We start from the raw sequence: 27,842 nt of genomic DNA, 5'->3' as shown, positions 1-27,842 counted from the left end.
GTTGGGGGAGGGGGGTGGCAAAGGCCTGGCTTAGATCAGCTGGGAACAGAGACAGCCCCCCCATCACATCCAGCCCCCCCCCCCCCCGCCCCGTCACATCCAGGGCCCTTGTCAGGGTGAGACAGGGACAGGGACATGGGAGGTTATTTCAGGGGAGAGAGACACCAGGCAAAACGCACAAGGCAGAGCGAGGGGGGGAATGGGGCAGGGGCCTGTCCCCTCTAGGGGGCGCCAGCTCCCACCCGGCCCCAGGGTGGGGACTGGCTGGCTCAGGGGGGCGGGGAATGGGGCAGGGGCCTGTCCCCTATAGGGGGCGCCAGCTCCCACCCGGCCCCAGGGTGGGGACTGGCTGGCTCAGGGGGGCAGGGAATGGGGCACGGGAACTTTTCTCTCTCGGGGGCACCAGCAGTGATCCGGCCCCAGGTGCCCCCCAAACTAGGGATATGAATCCCCAGTGAATATTCCCCCCTTGCTGAGAGAAAGGGGGCAGTGGGTGGGGATAGAGAGATAGATCAATGGGAATAGATAGGGAGACAGACAGGGTGCTTATAGGAATAGACAAACAGACAGGATATGAACGGGAATAGATAGATAGACAGACAAGCAGAGGGTGCGAACGGGAATAGACCGACAGACAGACAGACAGGCAGAGGGTGCGAACGGGAATAGACCGACAGACAGGCAGAGGGTGTGAACGGGAATAGACAGACAGACAGACAGACAGGCAGAGGGTGCGAATGGGAATAGACCGACAGACAGACAGGCAGAGGGTGCGAACGGGAATAGATCGACAGACAGATAGACAGACAGAGGGTGCGAATGGGAATAGACCGACAGACAGACAGGCAGAGCGTGTGAACGGGAATTGACAGAGAGGCAGAGGGTGCGAATGGGAATAGACCAAAAGACAGACACAGAGATAACCGAGCAGGAGGGATGTATTTTTATATATTTTCCAGGAGTGAAATTCCAGTCTCAGCAGGTCCCAGGCGAGATATGTGCAGGGTCGATGGATATAACATGTCTTTCCACCCCCCCAACGCCCCCCACCCAAGTGCCCCACGCTGCCCCGTGGCTGGTCTCTGCAGCAGACGCATCTCGATTCCCTGCTGGGCTCAGCCTGCACCTCTGGAGAGCCCAGCAGGGCCCCTACATCATCCCGGGGACCGGCTCCTGCCTAGGCCAGTTCATCCCACCTGGCCCCCCGGGATCCAACGTCCCCTCGAGCCGGCCCGGCCACAGTTTCACTGCTTCACCGTCGAAACTTTGTGCCTAATTTCCTGTGTGAACGTGTCTAGCTTCAGTTTCCAGCCGGAGCTCCGCCAGGATCATGACCGCTGTCAGCCTGGCTTGGCCGGACCCCTCTCCACCATCCCCTTACCAAGGCGCAGGGACGACTCGTCCCCATCCCTTTTGGCTTTCGGAGGCGGCTTTCTCGGGCTCGGCTTCGGAGGGACCCGGACACCTTTCAGACCTGCTGTATCCCGCTATCCCCTGGCGACATGGGAGGCCGCGAAATCAAGCGTGGGGAGGGGGTTGGTTTGTGTTCATGTAGACCCACCCAAACCCAGAAACTTCCCGCAGCCCGCTGGCAGATCCCAGAGGTGGAACATGCAGGGGGGAGCGGCCCTGAACTCTTAAAAAAATAGATTCACACGTTACGAGGTCAAAATCACTTCTATAGTCCTGTTTATCGTACTGCTTTCCCAGGAGACGAGGCCTCTGGTGAAATATCTCTTCTCTCTCACATCACCCACCAAAGCCAGGGGGCAGAATCACAAGTGTAACCACCCCCCCTGGGGCTCCCTCGTGAACTCACAAAGGAAAAGGGGGCGGGGGAGAGACGGGTAGGAAATAACCAACGGCGTCCAGACGGATGCACAAGAACCTCTATAATGCATGTGATCGGACAGTAAATTCCACCAACAAAAGCTAAGAAATTCCCAGGTCAAAAAACGTCGTTAAAGCCCGCAAAGATCCGTGCCCCCCCCTCGCCCGCCCACTTCTTTTTCTCCTTGAAGCCATTTCCGGGCCCAAAACAGGAAGTCCCCCCCGAAACAGGAAGTCCCCATCCAAAAAGAGGAAGTCCCACCCTCGCCGGAGTCTCTTCCTCCACCTCATTTCCTGGTGGGCGATATATCACTTCCTGTGGCTTAACGTTCGCTTCTTGCTGAATGGCGAGGGGGGTTGAAAAATGACGAGCCCACTCCCATACCTCCATGCCTGCCCCCCCAGACGAAAATGTCTCTCTGATAAAGGGGGGGTGGGGGGGGCACATGCGGCTGGCAGCCATTTTTGTTGAGTCACATTTTCAAACAGCGACATAGAAAAGGTCCCAATGGTTGAAATAACCAAACCTTTCGCCCCTCCCTCGAATCCCACCCCCACTACACGTGAACAGGGACTGGGTGTGTGGGGGGGTAAAACTGCCCACATCAGTCCTTAGGACAGGGGGAAATCTCCTGAACAGGGCTGATCTCCCCTCACCCCACCCCGGGACATAACACTGCTGCTCCTGGCCTTCCCCCTGACCCCACAGACCCCCATCCCGAGGGGGGAAGAGGTAGGACCTGGCCTGGAAGGGATTGTAGGGATGGGAGGAGCGGAGCTGGGGGGGGTCTGGAGAAGGGACCCGCTCCGAGCCCCCCCCACATCAGTGCCAGAGAGCAGAATGGCACTGGGACCCCCTTGGCCCCCATTAACCCTGTCAGCGCCAGAGTACAGGGCCCCCCCATCTCTGCTTTAACCCTGTCAGTGCCGGGGGCTCTTCACACGAGGAAGAATCGGGAGTGGGGGGCATCCGTCTCCGTCAGCACTGGGGGGGGCTGTCCGCATTGGGAGGGGTCGCCGTCCTGGCTCCTTGTGAACCCCGTCAGCACGGGGGGGGGGCGTCCATATTTGGGGGGAGAGGCATAAGTCCATAGCCAGCGCCGGGGTGGGCCCGGGCCCCCCTTCCCCCTCACACTTTGTAGTAGATGTTGGCGGGGCTTTGGGGGGGCATCTCCTGGACAATGTAGACAGGGTGCCCGTAGTCCCCGCTCACTTTCTCATAGTGGGGGCAGAAAGTCCCGTCCGACGTCCGTAGCGGGATGATGATGTCGCTGGGCTCCGACCCGTTGTTGTTCCCCCCCCCCGCCGGCACCGCCCCGTTTGGGGCTGGTCAGGCTGCTGAGCGAGAGGGGCGGGAGGTGGGTGTCACTCTGCTTGGCCCGCCGCCGGCGCCAGCATACGGCCCCCGTCACGCCCGCTGCCACCAGGGCCACGAAGGCGGCGCCTCCCGCCGCCCCGGCCACCACGGGCACGTTGGACTGGGGCAGGGGCCCGTTCGCGCCCCCCGCCGGGCCTGTCGCGTTCCCAGCGCCTGCAAGGGAAGAGAGAGAGAGAAAGGGCTCAGGGGAGAGAACCCAGGAGTCCTGGCTTCCAGCCCCCCCTGCTCTAACCCACCTGCCCCCACTCCTTCCCAGAGCCGGGGAGAGAACCCAGGTGTCCTGGCTCCAAGCCTGCCCCCTGACCCCGCTCTGACCCACTATACCCCACTCCCCTCCCAGAGATGGGGAGAGAACCCAGGAGTCCTGGCTCCCAACCCCCCTGCTCTAACCCACCAGACTCCACTCCCCGCCCAGGAGCCCAGGGCCGGGCTAGCAGGGGCTGCGGGTCGGGAGTGAGGGGCACCAGCAGAGCTGGGGGGGCAGGGCTGCACTAGCGGGGGCTGCGGGTCGGGAGTGAGGGGCACCGGCAGAGCTCGGGGGGGAATGGCACATGGGCCTTTCCCCTGTAGGGGGCACTGCCCAGGTTGCTCCCCCTCTGGGATCCGGGGTGGGGCTATCGAGCCAGCCCCCGCCCCCCCTTGCTGGGTGTGAAGGGGTTAATGGCTTGTCGCTCTGGCCCCGGCAGGCAGAGGCTGATGCCTGTAAAGGACCCAGGTGTCCTGGGCTGGGGGACCCGTCACAGAGACAATTAGCTTCCTTAACCCACTTTGACAGACAGGAAGGGATCAGAAACCCCCCTGGGCCCAGCCAGTCAGCCAGCTGCCACCATGAACAGGGCTGGGAGCCAGGACGCCTGGGTTCTCTCCCCGGCTCTGGGAGGGGAGTGGGGGCTGGTGGGTTAGAGCAGGGGGGGCTGGGAGCCAGGACTCCTGGGTTCTCTCCCCGGCTCTGGGAGGGGAGTGGGGGCTGGTGGTTGGGGGCGGGAGCCAGGACACCTGGGTTCTGTTCCGAGTCACTCCCCACCCCCCCATCCCTGATCTGGGGCCTGATCCTAACCACACCCCCTCAAGGGGAAACCCCCCCACCCCACCCCCACGAGCTGCCCATCCCCGGCCTCTGGACGCGCGTGGTCGGGGGAGCCATCTGGTGCAGACGGGGCAGATAGAGCGCACTGGGGGAGGGGCAGGGACCCCCAGTGCTGGGTGGGGAACAGGGCGGGGGGGGGCAGCTCCGTACCTGCGCCGCTTTCCCTGCCGGTGTCTGCCCCGCCCAGCGTCCCGCGCTCCTTCTCGGGCGGCGTCTCCGGCCCCGATTTCTGGGACTTGGAGCCCGTGCCGGGATCTGGGGGGCAGAGAGAGAGAGAGAGACCTGCATGGGTGGGGGGGAGCGACAGGTGCTCACAGACCAGAGTCCCCAACACACTCTTCCCCCTGGGTGGGTGCAGAGTCCCCCGTACCCCACTTCTCCCAGCCCCCTTCCCCTCTGTGTGCTGCAGTACCCGGCCTGGCCAGGAGCGGGCGCCAGTCACCACTGCAGTCTATGGGAGGCAGGGCCAACGCCCTCACCCCCAGCCCTGCCGGTGCCCCTCACTCCCGACCTGCAGCCCCTGCTAGCCCAGCCCTGCCCCCTCAAGCTCTGCCGGTGCCCCTCACTCCCGACCCGCAGCCCCTGCTAGCCCAACTCTGCCGGGTGGGGAGGGGGGAAGGGAGAGTTGAGCAGAGGCTTCCCCAGAGGCTGTGGGTCATTCACCCCAGTTCGCGGCCCAGGGTAGGGCAAGCTCCTCCCCCTTTCCCCTCTCCCACTCGCTACTTCCCCTCCTCTTCCCACCCTGGCGCTGCAATCATGCAGCGCTAATTAGCTCGTTGGAGGGGCTCAGTGGCAATCAGCCAGATCAACCCAGATGGGAGAAAGGCTTCCAGAGCCGGGGAGAGAACCCAGGAGTCCTGGCTCCCAACCCCCCCTGCTCCAACCCACTAGCCCCCACTCCCCTCTCAGAGCTGGGGAGAGAACCCAGGAGTCCTGGCTCCCAGCCCCCCCTGCTCTAACCCACCAGCCCCCACTCCCCTCCCAGAGCCAGGGAGAGAACCCAGGAGTCCTGGCTCCCAGCCCCCCCATGCTTTAACCCACCAGCCCCCACTCCCTTCCCAGAGCCGGGGAGAGAACCCAGGAGTCCTGGCTCCCAGCCCCTCCTGCTCTAACCCACCAGCCCCCAGTCCCCTCCCAGAGCCAGGGAGAGAACCCAGGAGTCCTGGCTCCCAGCCCCCCCTGCTTTAACCCACCAGCCCCCCACTCCCCTCCCAGAGCCACGGAGAGAACCCAGGAGTCCTGGCTCCCAGCCCCCCCCTGCTCTAACCCACCAGCCCCCACTCCCCTCCCAGAGCCAGGGAGATAACCCAGGAGTCCTGGCTCCCAGCCCCCCCTGCTTTAACCCACCAGCCCCCACTCCCCTCCCAGAGCCGGGGAGAGAACTCAGGAGTCCTGGCTCCCAGTCCTCCAATTCATGCTCCCTGCCCCACAGCGCCCCATAGTGCCGCCCTGGGGCTAGCACCCCCTTCCGAGCCCCCATCACACTGAATTCTCCCCCCCACACACACAGCAATTTTGTGACTTACGCTGCCCCACTTTCAAGACGACTTTCATCCCCTTTGACAGGCAGGCGCCACCCCTCAGGTTCTCCAGCCCCTCCTTGGTGCCGTCCGATGTGGCTGTGCGGAGAGACAGGGACATCAGAGCGGGGCGGGGGCAGCAGGGGGCGCTCTCCCCTGGCAGGCGGGGCTGGCCCCAGGGCAGCACTAGGGGGCGCTGTGGGGCAGGGAGCAGGGCGGGGGGGGGGGACTCAGCAAGGGGCGCTCTCCCCTGGCAGGCAGGGCTGGCCCCAGGGCGGCGCTAGGGGGCGCTGTGGGGCAGGGAGCAGGGCCGGGGGGGGGGGACTCAGCAGGGGGCGCTCTCCCCTGGCAGGCAGGGCTGGCCCCAGGGCGGCGCTAGGGGGCGCTGTGGGGCAGGGAGCGGGGCGGGGGCTCAGCAGGGTCAGTTGGGGGGGTCAGGGTTGCTCTGCGGATGGACGCTGTATGTGACGTGTGTGTGTGTTGGCTGGTGGGGTGTGTGTGTGATCTCCCTGTCACGCCCCGCCGTTTACGTGTGGGTCTCTGACCGCGGCGTGTGTTGGGTGCGTGTGGGGTGAGGCTGTGTGAGCTCGTTGTAGTTCTGTGGAAGGTGAAATTAGACCCTGGTGCTTATAGTTCAGACACACACACACACAGAGACACAAACACACACACACACACAGACGCACACACAGAGACACACACAGGGCTAGATCTCTCTCTCTCTCTCTCTCTCTCACACAGACACACACACGGACACACGGGCCTAGATCTCACTCACACACACAGACTGTGTTACTAGGTCACTGTTGTGCTGCTCTCAGCAATTCGCCTCTCGACCCGACCCGCAGGGACAGCGCAGCCTCCAGCCCGGAGCCCCCCATCCCCCATGGGACCCATTAGTCCGGGCTCCCAGCCCCCCCCCACCCCCATTCTCTCCCCAGCTCTGGGAGGGGAGTGGGGGACTGGTGGTGAGAGCAGGGGGGCTGGGAGCCCATTGGGAGGTCAGTGCTGAAGACGAGCGGGGGTGGTGGCCCGGACGCCGGGGTCCCCAGGGGAGCGGTGTGTGTGTGTGGGGGGGGTTGCATGCGTGCGGTGACAGCAGGTGCCGGGGGCGCCGGCAGGACGGGCCGTCACATCGCGTTAGCCGCGCAATGGCCAGGCCCTTTCACCGCCAAACATGGGGGGGTCCGTGCTCAAAGATGCCGGCTCCCTGGGCCAGCGCCCCCACGCAGCCAGTCTTCCCCACAGACCCCCCCATCCCCTCCATGGCTCCCTGCCCCCCAGACCCTCCCACATGCCCCTCTATCGCCCACCCCACCCCCACAGACACCCCCACACATTCAGCCCCCCGATGCCCCCCACCTCGTAGGCTCCTGGCACACACGGAGCCGCAGCCCAGCGACTCCCCACCCCCCCACACCTCTCCGTGCCCCCCCCTTCAAAACCACCGGCCCTCAGCCACTGGCCCTGGTCTGTCGTCGTCGTCCCCCCCCCCCCCCCCGCACTGGACCCAGGAGTCCTGGCGTGTTTAAAGATCTGGAACAAACATTTGTGTATTAGATATGGCCACCTCTGAGGTGGGGCGGCCGGTTACACGGGGACCCCTCGCCCGGTGCTGAGATGCAGCCACCTCTGGGGCGGGGCGGCCGGTTACCCGGGGACCCCTCGCCTGGTGCTGAGATGCGGCCACCTCTGGGGCGGGGCGGCCGGTTACCCAGAGACGCCTCGCCCGGTGCTGAGATGCGGCCACCTCTGGGGCGGAGTGGCAGGTGACACAGGGACCCCTCGCCCGGTGCTGAGATGCGGCCACCTCTGGGGCGGGGCGGCCGCTTACCCAGAGACGCCTCGCCCGGTGCTGAGATGCGGCCACCTCTGGGGCGGAGCGGCAGGTGACACAGGGACCCCTCGCCCGGTGCTGAGATGCGGCCACCTCTGGGGCGGGTGGCTGGTGACACAGGGATCCCCTCGCCCAGCGCTGAGATGCAGCCACCTCTGGGGCGGGACGGCCAGTTACCCAGGGACGCCTCGCCCGGTGCTGAGATGCGGCCACCTCTGGGGCGGGCGGCCGGTTACCCAGGGACGCCTCGCCCGGTGCTGAGATGCGGCCACCTCTGGGGCGGGGCGGCCGGTTACCCGGGGACCCCTCGCCCGGCGCTGAGATGCGGCCACCTTGGGGGGGGGGGGGGGGCTTGTTATCCAGGGATTTTTTACCGGGGGGGGGTTCCGGTTCTGTCACTTCCTGTCCTACTTGGCACCTGACCCCCCCCACTTCCCCCCCTCGTGTCTGGTTGGGCAGAACAATCATCTGACAAGAATCTGGGTCAGCTCCTCCCCCTCCCCCACCAGGCCCTTCCCCCCACCATGCTCCTGCCCCCCTCCCCCCCGCATCTCCCCCCCCTCCACCCTGCCATCTCCCTTCCCTGCTTCTCCTGGCCTCTCTCTCTTCCCCCCAGTGCCCCCCCCCAGGAATCCCCTCTAGGCCCCTTCACTCCCCCCACCCACACCAGTAAAAACCCCAACACCCCCCAGGAGACGCTGGGGCAGGTGGGTGATAGCAAAGGGGGAGGGGAGGGACAGGGAGGGAGGGGGAAGGGTGGGAATGGGGGGGTGGGGAAGGGGAGGGGTGGGATTGCGGGTGGGAATGGGGGTGGGGAGGGGCAGGGAGGGGGGAATGGGGGTGGGGAGGGGCAGGGAGGGGGGAATGGGGGTGGGAATGCGGGGTGGGGAGGGGCAGGGGGGAGGGGTGGGAATGGGGGATGGGGAGGGGCAGGGAGGGAGGGGTAGGGGTGACGTCGAGCCCCCATGAGCCCCCCCCGCTGAGCCCCCCTTCCCCGCGTGGGGGGGCTGCAGCCTCTCTGGGGTGGGGTCGGGGGGCGGTTGCCGTGGCGCGGTTGCCAGGGTGCCCGGAAGTCACTGGTTTATTGGGAGACAGTTGCCATAGCGATGGGGGAAAGACCACCAGGGCCTATGATGGGAACCGCGGAGGGGGGGAATAGATGTGTGGGGCCCCCCACCCCTCCCCACCCCCCCGAGGGGCAACGATTGCCCCCCCCCATGGGGCCCTGCTGATTCCAACCGGCCCCTCCCCCCTGCTCCCCTCCCCCTCTTACTGCCCCTCCCCAGTCCTATCCCCTCCGTGCTGCTCCCCCCCCGGCCCCCCCGCCCGTGACCCAGATGTCAGGAAGCGTCAGCGCCTGGATGTCAAAAGGGAAAATATCCCGGAGCAGACGCCAGGCTCCGGGTTCTGGGGAGGGACTGCTCAGCCCAGGCCCCCCCCAGCCCCATCTCGCACGCGCCCTGTTTCGCACGCGCACGCACAAGCATGTGCAGCAGCAGCCGGGGGACGAGGCCTTGTGCCGTCTATAGGGAGGGGGCCAGGTTAGTGTGCAAGGAGAGCGGGCGTGCGAGAGCCTGTGGGTGGCAGAGGAGGGTGCGGTGCCCTGGGCATGTGAGTGTGCATGGAATGGAGCGTGCAAGAGGTTGAATGTCCAGCCTGCGTGTGTGTGTGTGTGCGAGAGACGGAGTGTGTGAGGGTGTGAACGTGCAATGGGCGGGTTTGAGGGAGTAAATGTTCACCCCGTGTGCATGCCAGGGACCACTCGAGCGTGCGAGGGGCCGAACAGCTCTACCATGTGTGCAAGAGGGGGATGGTGCATGGGTGTGAGTGTGCAATGGGCCACAAGAGTGTGCGAGAGACCAAACAGCCACGCCAGTGTGTGTGTGTGCACCAGCTTGAGCGAGCGGGCCAGGAGGCGTGTGCAGGCCCTGGTCTGAGGGGGGTGAGCAAGAGGGTGTGCAAATGTGTGTGCAAAGGACCAAGTGGCTACGAGTGTGCGACAGAGGCCATGGCCAGAGGGTTGGCGCGCAAAGGTGAAAGGTACCCCAGGCGTGTGCAGGGGAGTGAGTGTGCAAAGAATGAGGGGCATGCAAGGGACTCTGTGTGTGTAAATGCACATGAGGGCCTGAGTGTGTGAGGAACATTTTGGGGAGGAGGAGGGGGCAGTCTGAGTGTGCAAGCAAACCGAGCTATCCCCTTGCATGCCCACCCCGTTCCACACTCACACCAGTCCATGTGCACACACCCTTGCACGAGTTTCCCCCCGTGCAAGGTGCCTTGGTCTCTTGCACGCTCACCCCCTGACATGCAAACGCCTCCTCTTGAGAGCCTCCATCCCATGCAAACAACCCCCCACCCCTAGGACACAACACTGGACTCGGGGGGGTCACCCCACGACTCCAACTCTGCCCCCAACTTCTCAGACCCTGTGATCCCGGCTGGGAGCCTGCCACTGTCACCCCAGGCACAGCCTCGGGAGTAGGGGGGAGCCCAGGGCTGGGCTGGCAGGGGCTGCGGGTCGGGAGTGAGGGGCACGGCAGAGCTGGGGGGGGCAGGGCTGGGCTAGCAGGGGCTGCGGGTCGGGAGTGAGGGGCACCGGCAGAGCTGGGGAGGCAGGGCTGGGCCGGCAGGGACTGCGGGTCGGGAGTGAGGGGCACCGGCAGAGCTGGGGGGGCTGCGGTTCGGGAGTGAGGGGCACCGGCGGAGGTGAGGTTGGGGGGGGGCGGGAGAAGCCGACAGATGCCAGCGGCTCGTGGGCGGCGAGCGATTGACTCTGCAATACACAGCGTAGGAGGGAAGGAGACAGACAGACAGAATGATGGACAGATTGTGTTGGGGAGCAGAGAGGAGCTGGATTTCACAACACAGAGCCTAAGAGACAGGAGCCCCCCCTCCAAATCCCAGCTGACCGACCCCCACCAGGGACCCCCACCAACTGCATCTGTTGCCCGGCGCTGAGATGCGGCCACCTCTGGGGCAGGGCGGCTGGTTACACGGGGACCCCTTGCCCGGCGCTGAGAGGCAGCCACCTCTGGGGCGAGGCGGCCGGTTACCCAGGGCCCCCTCGCCCGGCACTGAGAGGCAGCCCCCTCTGGGGCGGGGCGGCCGGTTACCCAGGGCCCCCTCGCCCGGCACTGAGAGGCAGCCACCTCTGGGGCGGGGCAGCTGGTTACCCGGGGACCCCTCACCCTGCGCGGAGATGCAGGAGGGAAATGTATCAGACCTGGCTCCCAGCCCCCCAAGCTGGGGGAGAACCCAGGCGTCCGGGCACTCACTGATGATGTAGTAGTCCTGGTTGCTCTTGAATTCGTGGCCCCACAGGTTGGGGCTGAATTCCTGGAACTTGATGGTGAATCGCACGTCGTGCTCGGGCCGGTCGCACGTCAGCAGCAGGTTGGGGGCCCGCAGGATCTCGCATGCCCGGGCCTGCTCACCCAGCACCAAGTACAGCTTGTAATATTCGTACTCCTCCGCTGAGAAGGGGCCTGGCGGGCGGGACCGCGGGCAGATCAGGTCCAGCCGGTCGCCGATCTGCGGGTACAGGACGTAGCCGCCCGCCGCCTGGAACCTGCCGGAGATGGGGCGTCAGAGAGGGGACCCCAACCCGCGTCCCCCTGAGCCAGCCAGTCCCCGCCCTGGCGCCAGAGGGGAGCCGGCGCTCCCTAGAGGGGACAGGCCCCTGCCCCATTCCCCGCCCCCCTGAGCCAGCCAGGCCCCTCCCGACAAACCAGCCACCCACCTGGCAGCAGGGCCCCTCCCGGCCCTCGTCTATGTGAAACACCCATCCCCTCACCCCCTGCTGCCCCCCTCAGCCCCGCACCTGGGGGAGCCACCTAGACCCACCCCCGCCCAGAGTTGGGGGAAAGATCCCAATCAGCTGCCTCTGGTCCCCGAGGGACCCCTCACCTGACGCGGAGATGCAGCCACCTCTGGGGCAGGGCGCAGCTACTACTCTAGTGGTTTGGGGGCGCGGGCCTGGGAGCCAGGACTCCTGGGTTCTATTCCTGGCTCTTGGAGGGGAGAGGGGCTAGTGGTTAAAGCAGGATGTGGGTGGGCTGGGACTCAGGACTCCTGGGTTCTCTCCCCGGCTCTGGGAGGGGAGTGCGGGTTGGTGGGTCAGAGCAGGGGGGGCTGGGAGCCAGGACTCCTGGGTTCTCTCCCTGGCTCTGGGAGGGGAGTGGGGTCTGGTGGGTTAGAGCAGGGGGGGCTGGGCGCCAGGACTCCTGGGTTCTCTCCCTGGCTCTGGGAGGGGAGTGGGGGCTGGTGGTTAGAGCAGGGGGGGCTGGGAGCCAGGACTCCTGGGTTCTCTCTCCAGCTCTGGGATGGGAGTTGGGTCTAATGGTTGGGGGGCGGGGGCTGGGAGCCAGGACTCCTGGGTTCTATTCCTTATCTATGCCAGAGTCAGGGCTAGAACCCAGGCGTCCTGACGGCCACAGGCCTTTAGCCCAAGAGCCGATGTAACGCCGAGGGGCAGGATCGAACCGGGGACCTCTGGAGCGTAGAACATGAGCCTCTACCGCATTTTCTCTCTAGGACCGGCGGCCTGATTTCGCGGTTCCGGGGAATTTCCCCTGCGTTTCCTCGGCCAGCCCGGGCCCCGTCCAAGCCCCGTAACCCCCCCCGCCCCCCCCCCGGAGTCTGCACATATCGATACGGGCCAGAGCAGACCATCACGCCCACTGCCCCCCACCTCATCCAGCCCTCCAGGTCCCCTCCCGCCCTCCCCACGCCACCGCAAAGCAAGATCTGAAAATCGTCCGCCACGCCCGGCGGCCTTTGATCTCTCGGTCCCCTGCGAATCCCGCAGAGGCCCAGGGTTCTCTCTCGACTCTAGGGGCAAATCCTCGGCCGGCGAAGACGCAAGAGGCCCTGAGTTTTTCAGTCAGATGCCATGCTGGGGCGCGAACCCTTCGTCTTTCCCACTGGCACGTCTATCTTGACTAAGGGCAAGTGATTTGAGAGGACGCTGGCGTTGTAATGCTGCTGTATCGCTCAGAGGGGCAGCTGGTTTGCGGCTTAGCTATCTGGTCAGAAGGCTGGATTTTTCAGCGCTTCAAGGGGCACTTTTGTGGCTGACGGACTTAAAAAACAAAGTCCGGTCTCTCGAACACAAGCGGAGGTCGCTTTGAAAATGACCCGGGCGCTGCTCCCCACCCCAGAGCCAGCTGCATCGGAGCATTAAAGGTCTGATCAGAAGTCACACGAATCGGTGTCGATTCCCGGCTGCTAAAGTCTGATCCGTGTACCTCCTGGATGTTAAAATATTCATTTGCGATCAGACCCGCTCAAACAGATGGGGCCTGCCTCTAGTTAATAAGAGAAACTCATTTTCAGCGGCTTGGCGCATCCGTCGGGCATTGCATTTGCCTTCTTAATTTTAAGCAAACGACAGCATTCGTGAGGAATAACTCCACCAGAATAACTTCTGGCCAGCTTCATCAAAACCGACAGCGATGACCGAGAATAACCACCCGACTATTTCCTGCGTCCTTCCGGCCTGGGCAGCTAAAAGTTGTCCCAATGGCTTCCAAAACCAGGATTCGGGGGCAGGAGTTTGCGGGAGAAATCTGAGCTCTGGCTGGGAAAGGGAGTCCCAGATTTTTCTGCTTTTGGAAAACGTCCGGTTTGAAGATCATTCCAAAAAAATCAGTCGATGGATCCTCGCCGGATTGGACGCCGAAAATCTTCATGGAACCCCCCTCCCAAAATGGGGCTATTGGATGGTCACAAATACGGTTTCTGGCTGGGCTGCAGAAGCTCCCAGAAAAAAACTGGTGCCAAGGGAAACTCAAGAGAGAAACCGGTTTGCGGGGAGCCCGTTCCCTCCAGCCTCGGGTGTCCCAATCCCCTACCACGCACACACAGAGACACGGCTCGTGGTCCCGGGAGATTTAGAAGCCTTCCACTGAGTCTCAGACCACTAGGTTCCAGTTTCCCCCAAGGGGTTTAGGCACCTCGTTCCCATTGATTTCGCCAAACAGCCCAAGCGGTGCTTAATTTTTACATTCGCGACTGATGCAGAGGTGCCGGGGCTCTGCCCAGCCAAGCCCTGGCCCAAATTAAGCGCTGGGCCCGAGTGATCTTTGAAAATGGGACTTGGTGTTCAGGGTTTTTTAAAGCCGGTCAACAATTTCCTAGCCTTAGGCCGGTCAGGCGATCGGCGTGTGTGTGTGTGTTTATATATTTATATAGGAGTGTTAGAGATCTAAGCTTGTGCGTGTGTCCAAGATCATGTCCTAAGCAAGCCAATGGTTTGCTTTAAAAAGAAAGTGGTGTTAAAAAAATGACAAGACGTATTCCCAGACACACACACTGCCCGCTCCCCAAGAGACAGCAACATTGGTCCTCATACGCCAATGTTGCCAGCGGCTGATCTGGTCTGATACGTTCATTCTGCGCCGTGAAATAAATACATTTTAAAAATAAAGCGGCCTCTCTTTTTATTCTGTTTTAAGAGCCACACATCCCTTGGATGTGGGGATGGGGGGGAGGTAAAAAAACCAGCCAGGACGCTGCCGAAAAACACCCTTCTCCCTCGATCTGCAAGGAGAGGCCGCTGGGAGACAGTGAACCCCTTTTTCAGGCCTGGGGGCTGGTGGAAAAGATTTAGACAAATAGATCCATTAGCTCGAGTATGTATTTGTTGCTAGGAAGCGCTGCCACACGCTGATGGGAGTAATTGTCGCGTTGACGAATGCTCCATATTTCTGGCAACCAGGCTCCATTCTTCGCCAGTCTGTCAGACCCCCGAAAACTTTGTCGTTTGCTCCGGAGGGGGAAGGGGGTTTTGATTGAGCCCGGAGCAGATGCAAGACTCGGGTGGTTTCGATGGATCTCGTGTCTGGAATGATACGGCCAGGACGGAAGAAAACGTATCTTCCAGATCCACCCGGGCAGAGAGAAATGCCTGCTTTGACCTATCGGCCCCCATAAAGCGCAGTCCAGCAAACAGAGGCCCGTGTGCGAAATGAAAAGGATCCACAGAGCCCCACAACACAAGCCAAGACCCAAAGGTCAGTTTCAAGAAGCCGTCTGGAGCGGGATAAATTCATATATTCTGCTTTGAGCAGAGGGTTGGACTAGATACCTCCTGAGGTCTCTTCCAACCCTGATCGTCTGGGACACCCAGTCAGTTGTGTCAAGGGGATATCAAACTACACACAACTTTAAGAAGCTGCCAGTATAAAGCTAAAGAAACACACACGCACACACACAGAATAACTAATTTTAAGGGCATCCCCCCCTCCCCGTTCGACACACACACACACACACACATGCTTGATCTACACAGACATACACACTGAAGGCACCAAAACCAACACCCACAACTCGGAAGATGCACATTTATAGACCGCACCGGCGGAGAGCACCACTCATTTTCAAAAAAAGCCAACGCCAACCCAAAATCCGCCGTTCAAGAGGCCTACCGCAAATTCACACCCATCTCCGGTTTGCCTGCACAAACTTCACCAAAACACCGCAATATCTCTCTTACACACACACACTCGCTCTCCTGCGCTGGACAGCGTCAAAAGGCCACCAGATATTTTTCCCCTTAAAAAACAAACACCTCTCACCTTTGCACTGAAAACACCGATTTGTCCAGAATTAAAAAAAAAAAATGTATGATGATTATAAAAAGCAAAAACAACAATCCCCCCCCCCCCGCGCTCTGATTTTGTTAAATAAAACATCGTCCTTGATTTGGGGGGGGGGGGGAGGAGGTCCCACTCCCAACACACTTTCCAGGAAATGGGTTGACTGAAGAGGGATAAAGGGAAAGAAAGAAAAGTTTGACAAGCGGATTAAAGGGCAGACTTTTGAGGGTGAAACTGACACAGGTCCTTATAAAACGCTTATCAGTTACACTTGAAATTGACTAGATTGGGGGAAATGGAAAAAAATGCAATTTCTTTTTCCCTTCACTTCCCCCCCCCCCCTTTCTCCTCTGGGATTTGCAGCCCCAAAATGAACCACGATTTAAAATTTGGGCGTGCCTTCCCTCTTCCCCCCCAAACCCATCCCCTCTTTATAGCAGAAAAAGCAGCAAGAAACCAAGCGAGTTCCCCCCCTTCCCCACTTACTTTTTATTTGCTGTATTCCAGTATATAGGCTCCAGGCTCACAGCTGATATAACCCACAGTTCCAGCAAGGAAAACAGTAACCCTATAGAGACTCCGAGCAATGAAGTCCTCAATGCCATGACTGCAAAGGAAAAGGAATGTTTTTACCCCTCCTCTGTGTTTTCTTCTTGAGATTCACACACACACACACACAAATCAAGAGGCTCCCAAAGACTTTGCCCCCCTATCTGCCAGCCCTAGGCTAGATAAAGTTTTATGGATTTTTCGCCCCCCCGCCCCGCCTGGATTTTTCATGCCAGAACTGGAAAGTTGGTTGTTTTGTGTGTGTGTGTGTTGTTATTTTCTTCAAGATCCTAATGCCATCTTCAGCCTTGGAGAAAAATACATCTAGACACACACACACAAAATTCGCCTCCACTTCTCTTGTGTATGTCTTTCTGGTCTGATCTCCTGAGCAGGGAGGACACAGAGTTGTAAAACACAAGGAAGGGAGGGAGGGGGAAGGAATTCATTTGAAAGCCCCCTCCTGGACTCCTTGTCTTTGGTGAGGTTTTTTTTTTCCTTCTTCTTCTTTTCTTTCTCTTTTTTTTTGAAGGTTCGGCATTGAGTAACTCCAGAGATGAGGACAGAGAATGGGAGTTAGCAGAGAGGAGGAGGAGCAGGAGAGAAGAAGTGGTGAATGGGAAATACTGGAGGAAAGAGAGAAAGAGAGAGACAGGGGCACACACACACACACAGAGACTAGGACTGGAGTCTGGACTTTAAGGAAGACGTGGAATCCGGATTCAGGTATAAAATTCTCCCCAGTGAGTAGCACACACATAAACCAGCAGAGCCAGCCAGCAAGGTTGCTTGAAGACAGGAATATTTTGCAGCTCAGTTCGCTCGGCCTCTCTGCTTCCCTGTCAGGACTAATCAGAGACACAGTCGCTTCTTGACCAAAAAAAAAAAAAAAAGAGAGAGAGAGAGAGAGAAATCAGGGTCCTTTTCCCGAGCAGCTTTGCGCAGCGACGAAACAGAGAAATGTCGCCAAGCCTCGATTTATTCGTCAAATGCCCAGCCCGGTTCTTTGTGTGTAGGGAAAGGTGGATTTGTGTTAGGAAGTCACTTTTCATCCGGTGAGGGAGACCGTTTTTTTAGGGGGAGGAAGATGCGGGGTTGGAAATCGGTCTGGGATCAGAAAGGGACCCAAGAAACAAATCTTCCGATTTTGGCCCTCGGAGCAGGCGGGATGGGTTTTCGTTGGGGCTCCCAGGCCAGAGAGTCGGGGAGCGTCTGGGGCCTGGGAAGTGCCTTGCTGAAGCAATATTTGCGAGGTGGGATTTCTCCGTGAGAATCGGGGGGATCAATTAACCAAGCAAGAACCCCCCTCGATTGCCAAATCTGGTTGGAGATGAATCCAGTGGCTTTCGAAACCTAACACAGATTCGAAGGCCATTTCCAAGCCGCTGGGCCCATCGAAGAGTTTCCCCGGGGGCTGTTCCTTTGCCGAGAACAATTCGCGGATGTTAAACCGGCCGGGAAACCCTTTCATTAAAAATTCAATCCGGGATCTCCGGGGTTCGCTCGTTTTAAGGGCAGTGGCGGATCCTACAAACGGGCGGATCCTTGCGGCCGAGGGGCTTTCCCGAGACAGGAGTTGCCCGGATTGGGATCTTTGACTGGGCCTCTGGGATTTCTCGGCCCGTCGGGCTTCCAGGGTTTTGATGTTCGCTGCGGTGGGGGGGTCAAATGGGCCAGGTGGGATCCGGAGGCCGAGGCGGGAAGCCAACCAGCATTAGCAGGCATTATTGGGGTTCCCCGACGGGCCTGGGGAAAAGGGGGTGTGATTTTAGTGTCAGGAGCAGGGAGGGGGATTTTTGACATGTGGCTCTTGAGCCGGGGAGCGAACCCAGGAGTCCGGGCTCCCGGCCCCCCCTGCTCTAACCACCAGCCCCCACTCCCCTCCTAGAGCCGGGGAGAGAACCCAGGAGTCCCGGCTCCCAGCCCCCCCGCTCTAACCCACCAGCCCCCACTCCCCTCCCAGAGCCGGGGAGAGAACCCAGGAGTCCCGGCTCCCAGCCCACCCGCTCTAACCCACCAGCCCCCACTCCCCTCCCAGAGCCGGGGAGAGAACCCAGGAGTCCCGGCTCCCAGCCCCCCCGCCGCTCTAACCCACCAGCCCCCACTCCCCTCCCCGAGCCGGGGAGAGAACCCAGGAGTCCTGGCTCCCAGCCCCCCCTGCTCTAACCCACTAGCCCCCACTCCCCTCCCAGAGCCGGGGAGAGAACCCAGGAGTCCCGGCTACCAGCCCCCCATGCTCTAACCCACCAGCCCCCACTCCCCAGTCCTGGCTCCCAGCACCCCCCTGCTCTAACCCCCCAGCGCCGGGAGAGAACCCAGGCGTCCGGGCGCCCTGCAGGGCAGGCCGGAGCAGCATAGAGCTGAGTTTGCTTTGGGGAAACTGTGATTTGGATACAAATCTTCGCAGCATGTTGTTCCCAAGGCACAATCCGCAGCTGCGTGAAGCCGTCTGCCCCCGTGTGCCGCCCAGCTCCCGCCGCGAGCCAGGAGCCGCTGATGGGACTTCGTGTTTAACAGACTCCCCAGCCCCACTCATGTCATGCGGGGCGGGGGGCTCAGCAGGGGGCGCTCTCCCCTGGCAGGCGGGGTTGGCCCCAGGGCGGCACTAGGGGGCGCTGTGGGGCAGGGAGCGGGGAGGGGGGCTCGGCAGGGGGTGCTCTCCCCTGGCAGGCAGGGCTGGCCCCAGGGCGGCACTAGGGGGCGCTGTGGGGCAGGGAGCGGGGTGGGGGGGGCTCAGCAGGGGGTGCTCTCCCCTGGCAGGCGGGGCTGGCCCCAGGGCGGCACTAGGGGGCGCTGTGGGGCAGGGAGCGGGGAGGGGGGCTCGGCAGGGGGTGCTCTCCCCTGGCAGGCAGGGCTGGCCCCAGGGCGGCACTAGGGGGCGCTGTGGGGCAGGGAGCGGGGGGCTCGGCAGGGGACAGGGGTGGGGGGTTGGGGGGGCTGTAGCCCACAAGAAGGGGGGGGGGAATATTTGCCCAATGCAAACAGAGGCTGCTGGCACCATCTGGTGGCCGAATCTGTTATTGCAGCGAGTTTGCACCAGCAGCCGGGACCGGGGTAGCCAGGAGCTGCCCCCACCCCGTCCCCTCCACTCCCCACAGCACCCCCTGCTGGCAGGGGCCGGGGCAGGAGCAGCCAGGAGCTCCCCCTCCGCCCCACACCAACTGGGGGCATTTCTCCAGCCCCGATCTCATCGCCCACTGGCTGGGGAAGAGGCCGTTTCGCCCCCGAACCCCACAGCCACACACCCCCTGCCGGGGGAGCCAGGCACGTCCGGAGCCAGCTGGGGAAGGTGGGATATTGGGACAAGCAGGGACAGGCACTGGGAGGGAACGAGCCAGAGCTGCTGCGCGCCAGAGAAAAAGGGGGAATTAAATCCCGTTCTGGGAGAGCCCAGCCTAGTGTGTGTCATAGCCCCCATACTGCTAAGAGACCAGGGAGATTCCTCAATTCCTATCCCACACCCCCTATGCTGAGATCTGCCCCAACCCAACCCCCCATGTTAATTAATCTAGCAGAATAAACAACCCCCCCCCCGCGCAAAAAAACAGAACCTGTTGGCAGAGAGAGACCCTACAATAATAAATCATTAGATGGTTTGAGCACCCTGCATACTTGCCCCTCTTTGTTACTGTAGGGTCTTATGAGCACCGGCAGTGGCTGTCACTTGGTTATCGTAGGGTCTGCCAGAGCCACAGTAGGCCGCCCCCGTCACTCCATAGCGGCAGGCCCACGGGCCCATCTACCCTGGCATCCCGGCCCCTGCCAGGATCAGACCCAGCAGCCGATCTAATCTCAGGTCTCTCCCCACCCCTCGACCCCTCAGGGAAGGGAGTGGGGGCTAATGGGTAGAGCAGGGGGGCTGGGAGCCAGAACTGCTGGGTTCTCTGCCCGGCTCTGGGAGGGGAGTGGGGGCCAATGGGTAGAGGAGGGGGGGGCTGGGAGCCAGGACTTCTGGGTTCCCTCCCCAGCTCTGAGAAGGAAGTGGGGGATAGTGGTTAGAACGGGGGGGGGGGGGGTTGGGAGCCAGGACACCTGGGTTCTCTCCCCTACTCTGGGAGGGGAGTGGAGGCTGGTGGTTAGACCAGGGGGGCCCCTCCCACAGCCAGGACAGAACCCAGGAGTCCTGGCTCCCAGGTTGGGATGGGAACCCAGGAGGCAGGGTCCCTTTAAGGAGGCAGGGGGGCTCCTGTTGCCCCTGATCCCGTCTTTGTGACATCAGAGGAGGTTGCTGTGGCAACCGGATGCTGCTAGAAACAGGAGACTCAGGTGGGGAGGGAAGGAGACCCGAAGGTGAGCTCTTAAAGGGACCCCGACCCACAGGAGGAGAGCTAGGCGGGGGGGGGGGGGGGGGGGCAGGGCTGGTTATGCCGGGGACCCCCTGCCCGGCGCTGAGATGCGTCCACCTCTGGGGTGGGGCAGCTGGTTATCCAGGGACCCCCTGCCCGGCGCTGAGATGCGTCCACCTCTGGGGCGGGGCAGCTGGTTATCCAGGGACCCCTCGCCCGGCGCTGAGATGCGGCCACCTCTGGGGCGGGGCGGCGGTTAATACAGGGACCCCTCGCCCAGCGCTGAGATGCGCCCACCTGTGGGATCTATCCAAGGATTCCTCCCCCCCCCCCGCTGCCCCCACGGAGCCCACCCCCCTCCCCGCTCCCAAACCCAGGTGTCCCGACTCACGACCCCCCGCCCCAGCAACCTTTCGACGGACACTCGCGCCAACTCCCCCGGCCCGCTGGCCCCTTCCCTCCTGCATGGAGAGGGCTATTTACCCATCTCCAGCTGTGTTTGGACAGCCGCTGCCAAGACAAACCAGCCCCACGCTGGGCCGCCCGACCCCAGACAGCGGCTCTGGGGTGGGTTTCACACGCCTGGGGTGGGCGTGGGGGGGCAGACCTGCCTGCCCCCCGTTACTGGGACGACTGGGGGGGGATACGGGGCAGGTAGACCGTGCCCCCTTCTCCGTCTTCCTTCTTTTCATTTTCCTCAGGGACTTGGTCAATTCCCCACAGGCGGTTTGTTATCGTAGGGTCTCCTGGTTGGTTGTTATGGTAGGGCCTACCAAAAGGGATGAAATCCAGGGAACCCAGAGCCCAGGCCCAGTGCGAGGGGCGTGGGGGCTAGTGGTGAGAGCAGGCTGGGGTGGAAGTGCCCCCGGTCGGGGTATCGGCCCCAGCTCTCGTCCATCACCCACCCCCCAAAAACGTACAGGGGGATGATAAAAAACCCAAAAGTTTTATGGCTCCGAACGAGCCGGCAAATAGACACAAAGCCGAGAGCATTATGTACAGATCCCCCCCCTCCATCTTCCCCCAACCTCAGCCACCCCGAAATCTCCAGCCGAGCCCCCCCGCCGCCCTTTCTGAATCATCCGGTGGCCACACAGTCCGGGCAGGCGGCATCACGGGGCAGGGATGTGCCCCCCGCTCTCCCCACACCACCACAGCTGTAGGCAGTTCTGGCCGCGGGCTGGGCGCTGGGGGGGCCCGGGCCCCACTTCCTCGTCCTCCTCACTGCTGTCCCATGGGTCCGGGAACTCGCGCTGGCCGGACGCGCTGGCCAGCAAGGGCAGGCTGGGGTGCAGGCTGGACAGAGGGGAGACAGGGTCAAGAGGGGGCCACCGGCTCCTCCCCCTGCCCCGCTCTAACCAGTAAGCCCCACTCCCCTCCCACAGCCAGGGAGAGAACCCAGGGGTCCTGGCTCCCAGCCCCCCCTGCTCTAACCCACCAGCTCCCACTCCCCTCCCAGAGCCAAGGAGAGAACCCAGGGGTCCTGGCTCCCAGCCCCCACTCCCCTCCCAAAGCCGAGGAGAGAACCCAGGAGTCCTGGCTCCCAGCCCCCCCTGCTCTAACCCACCAGCCCCCACTCCCCTCCCAGAGCCGAGGAGAGAACCCAGGAGTCCTGGCTCCCAGCCCCCCCTGCTCTAACCCACCAGCCCCCACTCCCCTCCCAGAGCCGGGGAGAGAACCCAGGCGTCCGGGCTTCCCGCCCGCCAGTACCTGATCCCGTTGACGCAGTCCCGCAGGGCCTGGAATTGCAGCACGGGTCCCAGCACCGGCTTGGGGTCTCCTGTTGGGGGCTGAGCCGTGTCCCACACCGAGACCAGCCCCTCCGTGGTACCGCTCAGCAGGAACTGGCCGCTCCTGAAAGGGGGACGAAGACACCCCATCTGGCGCTTAGAGGATGCAGCTGGGGGGGGGGGGGGGGGGCTATGGCTCCCAGGGGTCCTTGGGCTCCCACACTGGCAGTGGCTGGGTGTGCCAGGAGGCCTGGGTTCCATCCCCAGACCCCAATAATTATCTGAAGGGGCATTATTAGGGGCGTTACAGTAGCAGCGAGACCCCCCCCGTGCCAAGGGTGGGGTGGCCCCGTCGCCCAGAGCCCCACCCAGCCCCTCCGCGAGCGCCGCTCCCCGCCCCACGGGCAAAGGAAGGAGCCTTATCCCTCTTCTACCGGGTGGGGAAACTGAGGCAGATGGGGAAACTGAGGCACACAACCGCAAAGTGACTCGCCTTCTCTCGTATCGAGGGCGTGTGCCATAGCTGGGGGAGAGAACCCAGGAGTCCGGGCCCCCAGCCCCCGCCGGGCAGGGATGCGGAGGAAGGAGGGAAAATGTGTGGAGGGGTCACTCACGGCTCTAGGTCGAAGTAGAGGCGCTGGTTGGTGGCCACGGTGCGGTGCATGGAGAACAGGACCCGGCCCGGCTGCCGCAGGTCCCAGCACAGGATCTCGGGGTCCTGTGGGACAGGAGAAGCTGTGAGCGCCCCGGGACTCCACGCCCCCCCCCCCCCCCAGCAGCCGCTTCTCAGGCCCCGCCCCCGCTCCACGAGCTCCGCCTACCTTGCGCCCACCGGTGAAGAGCTGGGTGCCATCGGGGGAAAAGAGGGCGTGGGTGACGCCGCCCCGGTGGCCCTGCAGCATGGCCAGCGGCGCGCCCTCGGCCCGCGAATACAGCCCCACCGTCCGGGAGTAGGAGGCGCAGGCATAGAGGGGCTGGGCCGGGCTGAAGGTGATGCAGGAGATGATGCCGCACTGCCCCTGTTTCTTCACTGCATTGGGGGAGGGGGAAGGAGAGGTTAAAAACCCCCAAATGACCCCCCCCAGAACAGCCCTCCCACCCCCTCTACTCAGTGCCGGGCCGTTCACTCTGGAACCTAATGGTGGGTGGCTGGGAAAACGGACACCGCCGAGACCTAATTCCCTGGGGTGGGTTTGACCCAACGCGCCCCCTCCGCATACCCTGCCTGCCCCCCCCCAAAAAAAAAACCTGGCCAGGGCGTTAACTCTGGACCCTAATGATGACGGTAAACTGCCAGCTCCCCGTTTCACCGCAGAGAGGAGGGGCCGTTCCTCCACAGCCTCCCTGAGCTGAAAGGGCAACTTCAAATCTTGGGGGGGGCGGGGGGGGGGCGTATTAACTCTGGAGCCCAATGATGGCAGTGAGACACCTGATGCCTATTTCACTGGAAGAAGGGGCGTAGCTGGGGTTGAGACAGACACATTTCACCCCCACGCAAACCCCAGTGGTTTGTTAACTCTGGAACCTAGTGATGGCCAACTGACCGATTAACAAAGATTCGCAGCAGTGGCAAAGTGTTACCTCTGGAAGCTAACAACGGTGACAAATAATTCCCTATTTCTCTCCAGGAGCCCAATCGTCACCCCGAATCCGCCTTCCCTGACCTCCACGGGGCCCCTCCTTTCCCTGCCATGGAAGTGTTAACTCTGCAACCTAATGTTTTTTTCACAAAGCCAGCGCTGTGGTGCCATCAGCTGGGGTGGTGCCGGGGGGGACTCACCAAAAGTGGGACGGCTCTCGCACACCCGGCCCGGGCGCTCCGTCTCGAACACCCGCACGGTCTTATCGAACCCGCAGAATAGCTGGGAGCCGTCGGGGGTGAAGCAGAGGGAGTGAGCGGCCGTCAGCTCATCCTGGGGACAGACCCACAGAGAGGGGCGTCAGGACGCCTGGGTTCTCTCCCCGGCTCTCGGACGGGAGTGGGGGCTGGTGGTTAAAGCAGGGGGGGCTGGGAGCCAGGACTCCTGGGTTCTCTCCCCAGCTCTGGGAGGGGAGTGGGGGCTGGTGGTTAGAGCTGGGGGGCTGGGAGCCAGGACTCCTGGGTTCTCTCCCCAGCTCTGGGAGGGGAGTGGGGGCTGGTGGGTTAGAGCAGGGGGGGCTGGGAGCCAGGACTCCTGGGTTCTCTCCCCAGCTCTGGGAGGGGAGTGGGGGCTGGTGGGTTAGAGCAGGGGGGGCTGGGAGCCCGGACTCCTGGGTTCTCTCCCCAGCGGTGGGCGCGGGGGTGCCGGGCGCCAGGCTCTGTACGCACCAGGTGGTTGTAGCTGCGGAATGTGGCCCGCAGGTCCCCGCGGAAAGCGTCCCACACGTGGACGGGGTTGTCCCGGCTGCTGCTGGCAAAGCTGCAGAACCACAAGAGAGGCAGAAATGTGAGGGGGGGGGGGCAGCTGGGGAGTGCAGGACGGTGGGAGCCGGCGCCCCCTAGAGGGGACAGGCCCCTGCCCCGTTCCCCGCCCCCCTGAGCCAGCCAGTCCCTGGCCTGGGGCCGGGTGGGAGCCGGCGCCCCCTAGAGGGGACAGGCCCCTGCCCCATTCCCCCACCCCCCTGAGCCAGCCAGTCCCCGCCCTGGGGCCGGGTGGGAAAGAGCTCCACCCCCTTCCCCGTGGGCCAGCAGGGGGAGCCCTCGCGGGCCGCGGCATTTACAAGCAGGTGGGTGGGTCGGCGGAGCTCATCAGCGGGAACCAGCAGTAGTCGTAGACGGTGTCTCCCTCGGCCATTCGCAGCACGGGGCTCTGCGGGGAGAAAGACCCACGGGCAGTCAGGCCGCCCCTCCGGGGGGGCAGGACTCCTGGGATATCTCCCCGGCTTGGGGAGAGGAGTGGGGGCTGGTGGGTCAGAGCTGGGGGGGCTGGGAGCCAGGACTCCTGGGTTCTCTCCCCGGCTCCGGGAGGGGAGTGGGGGCTGGTGGGTAGAGCGGGGGGGCTGGGAGCCAGGACTCCTGGGTTCTCTCCTCGGCTCTGGGAGGGGAGTGGGGGCTGGTGGGTAGAGCAGGGGGGGCTGGGAGCCAGGACTCCTGGGTTCTCTCCCCGGCTCTCGGAGGGGAGTGGAGGCTGGTGGGTAGAGCAGGGGGGGGGGAGGGGGGGGAGGGGGGGCTGGGAGCCAGGACTCCTGGGTTCTCTCCCCGGCTCTGGGAGGGGAGTGGGGGCTGGTGGGTAGAGCGGGGGGGCTGGGAGCCAGGACTCCTGGGTTCTCTCCCCGGCTCTCTCGGGGGAGTGGGGGCTATTGGGGGAAAAACGGCTCCGCACCCACACACCCATTGCACAGCACAGTTCCACCCCACACAGGGGGGGAAGGTGACTGTCCCTTTAAGAGCACTCCCCCCTTCCCCTCCGCCCCTTCCCCCCTACCATCTCGGCCACGGCCCCCCACTCCTGGCCGTAGAGCTCAGGGGGCAGGTTGTAAATGCGCAGGGTGTTGTCGGCGCTGTTGGTCAGGAGACAGGAGCCGTCGGGGGCCCTGCGGAGAGGGGGAGGGGCAGAGCCAGGCCGTCAGGGTGCCCCTGTTCCGGCCCAGAACGGGGGAGAGAACCCAGGCGTCCTGCTCCAAGCCTGCCCCCCTCCCCCGCTTTAACCACCGGACCCCACTCCCCTCCCAGAGCCAGGGAGGGAACCCAGGCGTCCTGCCTCCCCAACCCCCCCCCCCGCTCTAACCACTAGACCCCACTCCCCTCCCGGAACTCAGCTAAAAAATCTCCTGTGCCTCAGTTTCCCCTCCTACCCATGTGTATTTAGGCTGAAGGCCCTGTGGGGAAAGAACTGCCCTGAGCACCCAGCCCACTGTGGGGAGCCCACCCCCCATTCCAACTCGGGGTCCCCTCAATCCTCGCCAGTGGTGTCCATGCAGCACCCACTATGAAATGTGTCTGGGACCTGCTCCTGGCCTGGGGCTCTGTCCAGCACCGAGGGGGCGGGGGGTATCCGATCTTCTCAAGGGGGCTCTGTGTGACACTCAGCACCCGGGGGGGGGGGGGGGGGGGGCAGCCAATCCCTGATCAGAGTCCCGGGATGTGACCCCAAAGATCTATGCCCCCCCACCCCCTCCCCGACACCAGGGCCCGGCCCAGCATCCTACCACTTGCAGCCCTTGAGGAAGTTCTCCGGCAGGCAGCCGTATTCGCCCCAAGCGCCCGTCAGCAGTTTGGGGGGCCCCAGGAACTCGTAGCCCGGCAGGCTGGGGGGAGAAAGAGGGGGAGACACTGCTAAAGAGGTCACCCAGCCCCTCTGGAGAGAACCCAGGCGTCCTGCTCCCAGCCCGCTCCCCTCCCTTGCTCTAACCACCGGACCCCAGTCCCCTCCCAGAGCTGCAGAGAGAACCCAGGAGTCCTAGGGCCCAGCTCCCCCGCTCTAACCACTAGACCCCACTCCCCTCCCAGAGCTGGGGAGAGAACCCAGGAGTCCTGGCTCTCAGCCCCTGCCGGCCGTTCTAAGCATTGACACACGCCCGGCCTCGAACCACCCCAGTGGATCAGGCCACCCCAACCCAGCCCCCGCTTGGCGCCAGCGACCAGATCCAGGCGCTCCCCGCCCCACTGAGGCTCCGTGCGTGGGGGGCCCATGCCCACGCCCGGCGCAACGGGGGGCCCGGCTCGTCGCTCTGGCCCTTACTAGTACTCCTCTTCCCACTCCGGTCCCGGTCCTCCGTCCTCCGCCACTTCGTTCCCTGCTTCCGCCAGCCCCTCTCCGCCAGCTGGCTCCCCGCCTGGGTCCTCCTGCGGCATGGATCCCGCCCCCGGCGCCTCGCCCCCAGGCGAGCCATTCTGCCGGGCCAGCTTGGCGGGCGTCTCTGGGGACCCGGCGTCTCCCCTGACTGGATCATCCACACAGGCATCGCCAGCGAGCGTCTCTGCCTCCATCGCCCGGGGGCTCAGCTGGGCTGGCGTCTCTGGGGACCCAGCGTCTCCCCTGACCGGATCATCCACACAGGCATCGCCAGCGAGCGTCTCTGCCTCCATCGCCCGGGGGCTCAGCTGGGCTGGCGTCTCTGGGGACCCAGCGTCTCCCCTGACCGGATCATCCACACAGGCATCGCCAGCGAGTGTCTCTGCCTCCATCGCCCGGGGGCTCAGCTGGGCGGGCGGCGGGGAGCGCGGCCGGGGACGTGTCTGCTCCGGCGGGTGCTGCAGCGGCCGACGCGCCCCAGTGAGTCGAGCATCCCCAGAGCGTGGGGCGGGGGCGCCTGGCGAGGCAGGAGACAAAGGGTTAATGGCGGGAGAGAACCCAGGAGTCCTGGCTCCCTGCTCTAACCCACCAGCCCCCACTCCCCTCCCAGAGCTGGGAAGAGAACCCAGGAGTCCTGGCTCCCAGCCCCGCCCCCCAGACCACGTGTCCCTCTTCCCGGCTGGAATCTGGGCTCTTACCCCGGATAGCCGGGGAAGGAGAAGGGTGTTGGGGTGCATGGACGGGCCCACTCCCTCTCGGGGGGGGGGGATATGGACGGGACCACTCTGCCGTGGGGGGGTTACATTGACGCGTCCACTCTCTCCCATGGGGGGGGAGATGGACGAGACCACTCTCCCGTGGGAGGGGGGAGATGGACGGGCCCACTCTCTCCCGGGGCGGGGGGGTGGACGGGCCCCGTTACCTTCCAGGTTCTCACTCCGACAACACGAGCAGCTCAAACGCTGGAGGCGGCCATGACAGCGCCAGGCTCCGCCCCCTCGGGGAGATCTCGCGAGACTTGCCTGGAAACTCCGCGAGACCTGAAACCCTTGCTCTCACGACGCCCCCGCCCACCGCGGCTTCCCCCACATCCCGCGAGATCTGAGCTGCTGGCCACACTCCTCCTCAAATCCCGCGAGATCTCAGGCCTTGGCCACACTCCTCCAAATCCGGCCCCCCAGCTCTGCCGGTGCCCCTCACTCCCGACCCGCAGCCCCTGCCAGCCCGGCCCTGCCCCCCCCAGCTCTGCCGGTGCCCCTCACTCCCGACCCGCAACCCCCGCTAGCCCAGCCCTGCCCCCCGCCCAGCTCTG

At 63.5% G+C, this 27,842-nt stretch overlaps 2 protein-coding genes across 2 annotated transcripts; both read right to left on the bottom strand.

The window, feature by feature from the left end:
- Window positions 1–2,959: 2,959 nt before the first annotated feature.
- Window positions 2,960–15,855, bottom strand: EFNB3 (ephrin B3). Its single transcript, XM_065416937.1, is given in 6 exon segments — window positions 2,960–3,133; window positions 3,135–3,361; window positions 4,446–4,550; window positions 5,822–5,914; window positions 10,928–11,220; window positions 15,737–15,855. Coding segments are annotated over 6 exon segments (1,011 nt in total).
- A 5,342-nt stretch (window positions 15,856–21,197) lies between these two features.
- Window positions 21,198–26,823, bottom strand: WRAP53 (WD repeat containing antisense to TP53). Its single transcript, XM_065416933.1, has 10 exons — window positions 26,477–26,823; window positions 25,944–26,042; window positions 25,220–25,328; window positions 24,516–24,604; window positions 24,124–24,214; window positions 23,596–23,728; window positions 22,637–22,845; window positions 22,430–22,533; window positions 21,796–21,939; window positions 21,198–21,381 (listed from the first exon to the last, which is right to left on the bottom strand). Exons 1-10 carry the CDS (start codon window positions 26,821–26,823, stop codon window positions 21,198–21,200), a joined length of 1,509 nt encoding a protein of 502 aa, XP_065273005.1.
- Between the last annotated feature and the right edge of the window lie 1,019 nt (window positions 26,824–27,842).

Source organism: Emys orbicularis, chromosome 15 (genome assembly GCF_028017835.1).
Source record: "Emys orbicularis isolate rEmyOrb1 chromosome 15, rEmyOrb1.hap1, whole genome shotgun sequence".
Lineage (NCBI taxonomy): Eukaryota > Metazoa > Chordata > Testudines > Emydidae > Emys > Emys orbicularis.
This window is presented reverse-complemented; position numbering and strand designations above follow the sequence as displayed.

Coding starts and splice junctions, on each gene's coding strand:
- WRAP53 (XM_065416933.1), bottom strand. CDS start 26,823: ATGGAGGCAGAGACGCTCGCTGGCGATGCCTGTGTGGATGATCCGGTC. Junction 25,329..25,943: donor TTCCTCAAGGGCTGCAAGTG/GTAGGATGCTGG, acceptor CCCTCTCCGCAG/GGCCCCCGACGGCTCCTGTC. Junction 21,940..22,429: donor CTCTACTTCGACCTAGAGCC/GTGAGTGACCCC, acceptor TCCCCCTTTCAG/GAGCGGCCAGTTCCTGCTGA.